General features: G+C 32.3%; 2 protein-coding genes across 2 annotated transcripts; both read right to left on the minus strand.

Moving 5' to 3' along the window:
• Window positions 1–816: 816 nt before the first annotated feature.
• LOC135133946 (U3 small nucleolar RNA-associated protein 25 homolog) lies at window positions 817–3,534 on the minus strand. Its single transcript, XM_064062508.1, has 5 exons — window positions 2,371–3,534; window positions 2,071–2,313; window positions 1,396–2,022; window positions 1,164–1,340; window positions 817–1,108 (listed from the first exon to the last, which is right to left on the minus strand). Exons 1-5 carry the CDS (start codon window positions 3,439–3,441, stop codon window positions 941–943), a joined length of 2,286 nt encoding a protein of 761 aa, XP_063918578.1. The 5' UTR covers window positions 3,442–3,534; the 3' UTR covers window positions 817–940.
• A 926-nt stretch (window positions 3,535–4,460) lies between these two features.
• LOC135133945 (uncharacterized) lies at window positions 4,461–8,143 on the minus strand. Its single transcript, XM_064062507.1, has 8 exons — window positions 7,960–8,143; window positions 7,725–7,880; window positions 6,925–7,669; window positions 6,697–6,875; window positions 6,094–6,292; window positions 5,502–6,029; window positions 4,864–5,314; window positions 4,461–4,737 (listed from the first exon to the last, which is right to left on the minus strand). Exons 1-8 carry the CDS (start codon window positions 7,980–7,982, stop codon window positions 4,589–4,591), a joined length of 2,430 nt encoding a protein of 809 aa, XP_063918577.1. The 5' UTR covers window positions 7,983–8,143; the 3' UTR covers window positions 4,461–4,588.
• Window positions 8,144–10,574: the final 2,431 nt, after the last annotated feature.

Genomic DNA, 10,574 nt, shown 5'->3' on the forward strand with positions numbered 1-10,574 from the left:
TGTTTTCATAACATAATACGTTCGAATCGAAGGGAGTGGCGGAATAACGGTCTATCAAAAACGGTTAAAAAAATATATGTTGTCATATTTGCAATGTACTAAATTAAGCTTCCCCCTCAATGTAAAGATATTCAATCGGGCAGTTTAGCTGAGACACCCTGTACAATTTTTAGATTACAAATCGCTATATGCGAACGACGGGTATTAATATTTTGGAAATTTTCATTTATAATCCGCTTACATCCTCTACGTTCACTGCGGAATAGAACGGCCGGAGGGACGTAAAACTTTTCGTGCAACCTGTACATTATTGACAACAAAAAGTTGATAGCATTATTCATCACTGGCATTACCTCAGAAAATAAGTAATTTTTTTTTTCTTCTTTCTTGATAAATGCGCCTGCAGAAATTGCATTACTTGTTTCAGTCATATTTTTTTAATTTTTGGTACTGTTTACATAGGATATCTAAATAAAATATCCACACCGATTATTTAAAAAACAGTTGATGTTGAAAATTATGTTAGTTAACACTATATTTCATTTTGCACCACATAACAAATAATATTAACTAAAATCTGTACATCGTTATTGCAAAAATGTATTCAAACTTGAACTATTCAAATCAAAGGTTTTTTATTAGACATTTAGTGTAAACAAATAAAAAATTTATTTATCTTAAAATATTATATTTTAGATTTCTTTTGTAATTAATATACAACTTTTTGGGTAAACAATTATAAATAAATTAATCAGAGAGTACCTAATTCATACGTTCTTTGCAAATATTTAAAGGACACAAATTATAATAGGTAGGTTTTATGAATAAAAATATATTTTTATATTTTTTACATATTGTCAACAATTTGAATTATTAACTTTAAAGAGAATTAATACTTATCTTTAAAAAAAAGAACCTCTGGAATGTTAAGCAGATGCTCTCATTCTGCTCCAGTGACCATCATATGAACACTCCTGTCAGAATTCAGTATCTTCATAGCTCTTTCTGTACCAACAATTGCTGAAATCCTCTGTACGTCGTATTTTGAATAAAGTACATTCACAGTCATATTAGTCATACTACCCACTTTTTTATTCATATTTGCTTCCTATGAAAACAGATTCCCATAAAATATAAGAATTTATTTAAATATTCAAACGTACCTGCATGAAGTTACAAATCTCATAATAAAAATGAGGAAAAGCTGGTGGTTCATAAAAAATTAAGTGGCGAATACCTTTTACTCTGATTCTGTTATAAAAATGATGTCTCTCCGTGTACAGTAAGAAATGGACATCACCATGATAAAACATGTCTCGCGCTCTTGCGATTTTACTTTCCTGTAAAAAAAAACAAAATACATAATTTTTTACAAAATCCTACAACAATGTTTACCTTAGAATATTCGCATATTTGTACAAAACTTAGTTCTTCTTTTTTAAAATAATTCCTCAATCGAACAAAATCAAAATAGCTTGAAACATAAATCAAAGTCTGCTTCATCAGACTATCCTTTTGTTGAGGCAAAATTTTATTTATAAAAAAATCAAATCGTGCTTCCAACAATTGCTGCACATTTGACGCTTCAAATTTATGAAACACGTGCGGTATTTGGACGAATACTTGTCGTATAGCGCCAAACTCAACAGGATTTGAAACTTTCGCCTTTCCCGCATAATTGTTGCATTTTTTATTAAAAACGGCATTAATTTCTGGTAATGCAATGGACGAAAATATCATTGTTTGCCTATAATACTTTGCCCAGCCATTTAAACTCCAAGTGCGCACCCTTGAAAAATCAGTACCATGTGAATTCTTGGGTTGTAAATGGAGGTGATTCAAGGCGTGGATCAAATGGTCCCAATTTTGCATGAAGAATAGTTCAGCTTGATCTAGTACTAGAAGTTCTATTGATGCAAGAAAGTCGTAATCACGTTCTGATTCTCCTTCAGCTCCAATTAGTGTTCTTAATCCTAGTGGTGATGCAATAATTATGTCAGAGGAATAAAAATCTGCATAAAGCTAAAAAAGATTGTAAAAAATGATGGACATGACAAACAATTCACAAACCTTAAGACTTTTCTTTGTAACAGTTATTCCAATTTTAAAATCATCACTAACATTTCCGGAAAATGTTAATTCGTAGTCCTCAGGTTTTGGATTCTTTTTGGGCATGGAAATTTCATTTCCTGTATATTCCTCCACAAATCTTTTTCTTTTCATAACATGACTTTTATCTTCTGGCAGGAGTATATTTATAAGTGTTTGGATTATTTGATATGCTGAATCTTTAAATGGTACAATGACTAAAATCTACAAAATATGTACAAAGTGTCAGTTGTGGTACACTATATATTTGTAATTTACTACCTTTGGACGAACCAAACCCTGATCTCGAAAGTCTTCTGGAACATCATCCTTATTGGACAGGCGAGCATTGTGATGAACCACCTTAAGCCTTGTTTTAAGGATATGGTTAACAAGGTGTAAACAGTAAACAAACCTTATTTCTTCAGCATTGCTAAAACTTCTCTGACTATAGTAGATATCTTGGTAATTGTTCATTACAGAAAACAGTTCATTTTGTAAATCAGTAAATAAAACATCTCCATAACTCAAAGACTTGTTTGCTTTTGTTAAATTATTAATTATTTGATTCTTTATAAAAATATTTTCAGGTTTGCTGAGATCTGTGTTATTAATCTTAGAAGGCACACTTCCTGGAGGAGCAAATTTTTTCTCTTCTTCGATAGTGACCACATTACATTCAGTTTTTTCAGTCTCCTTATACTGTGGAATCTGAATTATCACTCTTCCCAAAGTTGGCCAATGTTCTATGTGTTCTTTCACTAACATTGGTACATTTTGTAATGAATTTAATACACTTTCATGTAATTCATAACAAACATGTTTAACAAATGGATCACTACTATCATCTTTATTATTATCCTGCTCTTCATTTTCAATATTTACATCACTGTCACTCTCACCTTCAGATTCTACATCATCACTTTCATCTTGACTGTTCTCCAATAACTCAGAATCACTTTTAACAGAACCACTTTCATCTAAATTATCGCCCTTTTCTTCTCTGCTTTCATGTTCTTCTTCACTAAAAGAGTCATCACTACTTTCAACAGCCACCAGTTTTTTATTACTCAAGTTTGATGAAAATGAGGCTCGCAGCTGTTGCATGTGATCTGTATCCTCCTCACTTTCTGACGATTCTTCTTCAACTTGGACAGTTTCTTCAGTTTTTTGTCTTTTTTCGTTTAATTCTTCTATGTTTGTGTTAAACTTGCGCTTTTTACTTTTCTTTCCATTGTTGGCTTGGTACAAACTGTAAGTTTTCCGTGAGTTAACTTTTTTCTTGGAAAACTTTTTATTTGTTTTCGAATGCCCCCCAACAACATCCTTGTATTTTACTTTACCACGTGCCATATTATTTAAACTTTAAAAATTGTAACCATGCTCGATTTAGCTTTATTATGATTTTAGGTTAGGTTAGGTTATGTTATGTGTTGACAATTGAGGTTATAATTAGTATGGATTGTGACGTGTATGGAACAGGAGATCTGTTGAAAAGATCGCTGTAAACATGCTGTCATTTTTTAAATTCGCATTCATTTTCAAAATTTTAGAATTCCTTCTAATAACTGGAACACCTCTTCTTTATGGCCTTTTTACCCCAAGTACCTGCTTCTGGTGTTATCTTCATGAGTACTGCAAATTTTGACATTTTGCATTGAATGTGTTGATTTAAATTGCAGCCTATAATTTACAAATGTAAGTATATCATTTTTTCTGTATTTGTTTATTATATACATTCATTTTTTAATCATTTTTTGTAGACAAAGCAAAGAACTAAAACTTTTGTTCTGTGTGCATGGTTATGACTGGTTATGAGTTAAGTCAGCTCTCCACATCCAGATCAGTATTTAGATGTAGCAACTTAAGTCCTTGTTTAAGCCACCAATTATCAAAAGCTGCATCAATTTTGGCACCAAGCATTTTGATTCCTTGATATAAAAATAAATTGGAGTCACCGACAAGTAAATGTTAAATATTAATGAGACATGCACTTACTAATAATACCGAAGCAATTTTTAGTTACTAGATTGACGTTTTTACCAACGTAGTAATTTTTCCGTCAATTTTATGTAAAACCAAAGTAATGAAAACTACCAAACTCTTAATTTGGTATTTTCATTGAAGGAAATGTAGTTACACCAATTTTACTGCACCATTTTTCAAATATTCTCAAACCTTGAGATATAACAAGCATAATTCCAAAAAAGATTGTGATACGCTTTTTTCAAACACGTACATTTGAAAATTTTTCAGGCCGTTTAACGCCCTAAAAAAGTTTTCTGTAATTTATACACATGCTCATCTCCATAAAATAACATATATTTGTATTTGCCATTTCTACATGACTAAATTTGAAATAACGAATGCAGTTACGATATAAAACCTCAAATTAGTCTTTATTTCATTACTTAATCTTATAACATAAACAACTGAAAATTGAGAAAACAAGTATAAAAAGCTCAAAATTACGCATCCACGATTAAAACGGATTGTTAACTCAAATACTGTTTCTTAACGCTTCATTCACATCCGGTATTTCAATTTCGTAAGTAACACCGGTGGACTTCTTAATATTAATATCATAGTTGTTTCCATCCTCTAAATTCTCTTTTAACCACTCTTCTACATCGCTCGTTGAAGGTAATCCTATAAACAAAAGGGAATTACAAAGGAAAATTTTGTATTTATTAGTGTTTGATTCTAGTAACTATGACTTTTGTTGTCTTAGTAGTAACTCAAGTTTATTTTTATAACGTCAATTTAAGTTCTTACCTGTTAATTGACAGCAGAATGCCAAAATCGGCGCTTCTTTGGCAATTTCAGTCAATTTCCGTAACTGATCTGCCTTTAAATACTCTAAATTACCAAAGTCAACAAACTGAACTTTGTATCTGAGATTTGTAACACTCAGTATTACACATCTTGACCAGTTCTCTTGATAGAGGCCTAGACAGAGTTCACCTACGATTGGTTCATATGGATCGCTATCTGCCAACTCGGAAAGAATCACGCTCTCCACGTACTCGCCGAAAGCATCTCCAGACGCGAAATACATCTTGTCTTTACTTTGGTAAGTGTTTAACAAATAGGTACCTAAACCTAGAGGAGGCTCATACACTGGGAAGTCTTTTAACATTGGACGATCGGAATGAACTGGTTTCAAGGTATTAGAAAGAAGCTCGTCGCCTAATTTTAGGTCGAAATCACCACGGGAAGATAAAACCTGCAACAATGCATGATTTTATTTTGATTGTAAAAAAAGTGTGACCACTTCTGCGCATGTCATATATTCTAAACCCTATGTATAAAACCGTGACATGTAGTTAAAACCCACAATTAAACTAAATCTGTATTTGAATATAAATATTGGGAATGATAATTAGCAAAGCAACGTTTGATTATTTACTTACCACAACCCCTTTTACTTTCTTCTCGCTCAACTCTCGTAAAGTTTGGTCTGCTGTTTCATTATAACCTTTAAGTACTGGGGTAACAATATAGGTAAGAGATAGTGTGGACAACGCCTCAGTGATATGTTTCAAAGCAGACACATCAACTTTCATCTTCTCATAATAATCTAGGAACTCTATCTCAACGGAACTCCTCTGCACATCCAAGACAACCGCCCTTTGCAATTTCTCTTTCTTGCACAAAACCAACTGTCCCTTCTCGACGTGTCCAACTGGTTTCGCTTTGGACTCTTCTTCATCTAGCGCCCGTTCTATCTGTTTCAATTTATCATAGCATTCTTTTGTTCTCAGAATGAGTTTTCCGTTACTGTGGGAAATCAACATTACTTTTTGGCCATCCTCCAATTTGCAGAGAGGTTGAGGTTTTGTGAAAACGTTAAGGGTGGTGGGAGTTTTAGGAGGTTCTGGTTCAAGGGGGGTTGAATTATTATTGGTCTTCACGTCAACCAGATAAGTACCGTTTTCATACTGCAACAATAAAATTAATGACATACAGGAATAAGACGGATCATTACAATAACAGTGAACTTACGCGTTTTTTAATTTTAACGATGAGGTTGTCATTGACTTGTGCCGTATATTGAGCCTCACTGAATGTGATTCTGGCAGCTTGTCGCAGTATTTTTGATAACGGTTCGGATACTTCTAGAACTTCCTTTACTTCAGCAACGTTACCATAATCCACAAAGAAAACTATGAGAGGTTTGAATTTGATTGGTGTACATCTATACCTGTGAAATAAATAAATATATACTCATAGTAGCAACGCTGCTGACATTGGATAAGCATGTACAAAATATAAATTAAGAATAAAAAAATATGCACAGATCAACAAAAACCTAGGAAAAATGTTACCAGAAACCATTTTAGCCAAAAATAATTATAAGAATTTTTTTTCAGACATTTATCGCCATTAGTAAAAAAAATCTAACAATTCCGTTTATCACTACAAAACTAATTAAAATGTTTCGAATTCCCAAATATTTTTAAAGGGGTACGATGTTCACTAGAATTAAAGAAAATTATTTTATGGTTTTGCAGATACTTCATTAAAAAAGTTAAAAAAAAATCAATACTAGATACTTGAAAAAATTGAATTGATATCTTCACTAATGTAAGTTGAATATTAACTAACCACATATTATTTTCCGGTGATAAGGCTACATAGATTTTGTTCCATATTGGCCTGAAAACTTTATTTTCTCCCTGGGCAAGATCTTCCTTTATTTTTGCATTAATTTCCAACAAAGTATTACTCTTATCCGTGTCTTGAACCCACACACAGTTTGGTTTTTCAATAAAGGACACTAAAACCTACAACAAAAGCAATAACAAAACAGAAAAAAAAAATAAATTAAATAACCTTGTGCTCTAATCTATTCAGTTCAATTGTGCCCAATTTCTGTACAGGTTCTTCATTATTTTCAAAATCTCTTTTTGGCTGATAATCTTGTCTAGTTTTAATAAAGTTAGATTTTGGCTCAGACCCATTTGACTTGCTCACATATTTTGTGGGTATATTATCAGTGGATGCTTTAGGACTCAAAGGTTTCCTGTATTCACTAGTATTATTTCTGTCAAAAGAATTTTGTACTTCTAGCTTATCAGACATATTTGAACCATTTGCTTTCTTCTGATTGTAAGTGTTTCTTGGTTTACCGTTTCCACCCTGATTTCCTTGTTCAGAATTTCCCTTGGTAAAAACCTTCCTCTCATTTCTTTCATTTCTCTCTACTTTAAGGTCAAAGGAATCGTCCAAATCATTTTGCTTAAAGTCTGCTTTATTCTCGCCTAATTTAACTGAAGACGCGGGACTTTTATTTGGAGTAAAACCTCTAAACTTTCTATCATTTTGCAAATTCTGAACAGTTGCAGGCAAAGGTTCCCTCAAATTTGTTGTAATGGTGGGTGAAACACTGTTTTCAAGTACATGACCTTTAGTGATATTGGAAGGTGGTGTTTTAACTTCACTATGACTTCCCGTCAGCACAGCCTTACATTTATTAATGTTTTCAAGAATATCATTCTCCTTAAAAACTATCTTTTTTTCAAACATGTAAGTTTGGGCACATTGTAACATGTACAAATCAAATTCTTTAGTAAATTGGCTAAAATTAAAAAATGTAGAAAAATAGGAGTAACATTTTCAGCAATTGGACATACTTGTCATCTATTAACAGCCTACTGTACTGGCTTTTCCGATATATACGAAAGCCCATCGCCTTAAGTTCATCAATGGGCACTAGAATCAGCCCCGTTTTTTCACAAACAAATACCCGTATATCGTGTCCGTGAATATTTACATAACCGGAATCTTCACTGCAACAAATCACAAAAACAAGTGGGTAAAAAGAGGTTAACAATAACAAAAACAGGTGATTTGGTTTAACTTGCTTACCTGTAATTAGTGTTTTGTGTCATTGTTAGGCAGTTTGTAAAAACAAATAGATTACGAAAAATCGATTTTGTTAGTTATGGCAGGTGATTATCAACAAAATTCAAACAAACAATCACACATAAACCACACCACCGCCAAAACCAACTCCGCTAGACCACGTGATCACATCTACAAAACCAAGGACACAATCTCATATCTTCTTGAAACTTCCTGCGTCTCTGCCACCCTGCCAACTCGGCCAATGTTGCCAAATGAAATCACAAAACACCCCATAGAACTTTTCGTTCGCCGTTACCCCTAAAATCAAAATGCTATTTTACCCCAAATAAGATATGTATTTTTAGATATTTTTCTACTTATTCTTTAGAATTCTCGAACAACAAACGAAAATGCTCGTTACAATAGCAATTTTTGTGTAGACTATTCATTGCCAAGCCTAACTTAATTTTATCCAAAAATGCGAAAAAGAAGAACCCATTATTATCAAAATCATAGAGGAAGGAATATATTACGCATATAGAATGGTCAAAATAGGTATTACATATAAGATCAACAGAGGATTGACGTATTAGGAGACTTTTGAAAACTGGCATTGCATTTGAACGGTGAAATTTATTTTTTTATTAAATATCTAAGAAAGATTAATAAGTATGGTTTACGTTCTTAATATGAAAAAAATCCCCTTCCAATGACATTCACGAATAATCTATTTTTTTTTTTTAAATTTAATCAGTCTACAATAAGCAGTATCTATTCTTTGACTTATTTATCTTTAGTCAATCAGCGATAACTTTTAATCTAAAATGCAAAAGTTAAAAAGATACACACAATAAACTTGCTTTGTAATATTCCAAATTCCATTCTAGATATACGTAGAATAAATAATACCATTCGATAATACTGCATCTCTATGAAAAAGGAGAACGTAATTTGTGAAGAAAGAATTTAGGCAAAAAAAATGTAAACCATGGATGAGGTAGAATGGTTTTTCTACCTCTATGGTGCAGGCCGTATATTTTGTAGAAGGAACAGCAGAACCTGAAATTAAGGAACTAGAAAATATGGTACATTGTAAAGAAAGCACTGAAATTTTTGAAAAACATTAAACTTTAAAGTTGAATAATTAAAATCATGGTAGAATACGCGGGAAATATAAACACGTTCATCACGTATCATCACTTTCTAGTATATTGTTGGTTGTATATACAAAAAAATTATTTTCTTTTACAAAACTTGGACCAGCAACGTGTGTTGCAAATAAAAGCCCATAATGAACAACTATTACAGTTTCGGACAGAAAATCTTGGGCAGTATTTTTCTGTCATTTAAAAAAACACGATGTAGTCTATGCTTTATTGTCACGATGATTGACACTTTTAAAAAATAAATTTTGACATACGTCATATAAATTTTGACATACGTCATCATCAACATTCCAATTTACGGAAAAATGACAAACATGGCAGGTTTGAAGTTATAAGGTTATAAGTACGTAAAGCCTGTTTTAGAGCTTGTGTCACTGGAATTACAGAACCGCCCAAGATTTTGTGGCTGAAACTGTACATTAGAACAAGATATGTTTTGTTCATGCATACTTAACATATGTTTAGTGCATACTGGGTTGCATAACGACAAAACAGTTTACTCCCATATGTCGCGTGTCTTAGCAGCGGTAACACTTGTTGAGATTGTACACGTGGGAGTCAAACCAGAAACTGCAAACAATACCGATGGTCACCCAGACTTTTTTATTGCTTCGACTTCCGCTTATTATATAAAATATTGAATTTTATTTTAATTTTTAATGGTGTAATTCACAATTAGTTGATTACAACTTGTCTATACCATATTCACGGAACCTAGTCAGCGCAACAAAACAAATGCACGTCTGTAATGTTAAAGTAAATGTAAATGAGCGTGCTACGCCTATGTTTCAAACGAGCTTTTACTTTAAAATTTTGTGTCTATCAAATTGGGTTGGTGCAATGTAATACTACAGTATATGTAATACTCCAGTATATGTAATACTAATAATAACAGTGTTGTATCTCCAAATTTTCAGGAAAATGGAATGAACTATTCCCTTATTTAATCAATAAAATAAATTGACCCATTCATTAATTTTTTTGAGCGACCTGTTAAGCAAATTTAAAAACTATGAAAGGAATGATAAATCACAAGTACAGACTCATTATATTTTATACATTTTAGAAAGGACACATTCACCAAAATTTTGGGATGATGTCATCAAGTTTTTAGGGGGGGGATGAGCAAATACATTTTGATTCAAAATTTACCATGCTTATCATAACTGTAAATCATCTGCAATATTTCAAAGCATTCAGTTTTGCAGATTCCAAATTAAATTGCAAAATGTTGTTTCGTGATTTTGATTGTTTTTTCCAAAAATATGGACGTTTCGGGTAAAAACTGAATTCGGAGTCATAAACTACATGTGTAGGATTATGTCACAGTAGTGATTATGTTATTTTATACAATTTAAAACCCATTTACTATGTACAGTTTTGAAGTGACGTCATCACATTATTGGTGGGGATGATTAGGCAAATTTTGGTTAGCGTTTTACCATCTACCTCTATTCCTAATATAAATAC

This window comes from Zophobas morio, unplaced genomic scaffold (assembly GCF_036711695.1).
Source record: "Zophobas morio isolate AGI-343-1 ecotype UQ-CSIRO unplaced genomic scaffold, CSIRO_AGI_Zmor_V1 ptg000023l, whole genome shotgun sequence".
NCBI lineage: Eukaryota > Metazoa > Arthropoda > Insecta > Coleoptera > Tenebrionidae > Zophobas > Zophobas morio.

Bases quoted from the DNA above. Each gene is read 5' to 3' on its own strand.
- LOC135133945 (XM_064062507.1), bottom strand. From the start codon at position 7,982: ATGACACAAAACACTAATTACAG. The intron at 6,876-6,924 runs GTTATTTAATTT...CTTTTGTTGTAG, and splicing joins TGAATAGATTAGAGCACAAG to GTTTTAGTGTCCTTTATTGA. The intron at 6,030-6,093 runs GTAAGTTCACTG...TTATTGTTGCAG, and splicing joins TCGTTAAAATTAAAAAACGC to TATGAAAACGGTACTTATCT.
- LOC135133946 (XM_064062508.1), bottom strand. From the start codon at position 3,441: ATGGCACGTGGTAAAGTAAAATACAAGGATGTTGTTGGGGGGCATTCG. The intron at 2,023-2,070 runs GTTTGTGAATTG...AATCTTTTTTAG, and splicing joins TTACAAAGAAAAGTCTTAAG to CTTTATGCAGATTTTTATTC. The intron at 1,341-1,395 runs GTAAACATTGTT...TTTTTTTTACAG, and splicing joins AAATATGCGAATATTCTAAG to GAAAGTAAAATCGCAAGAGC.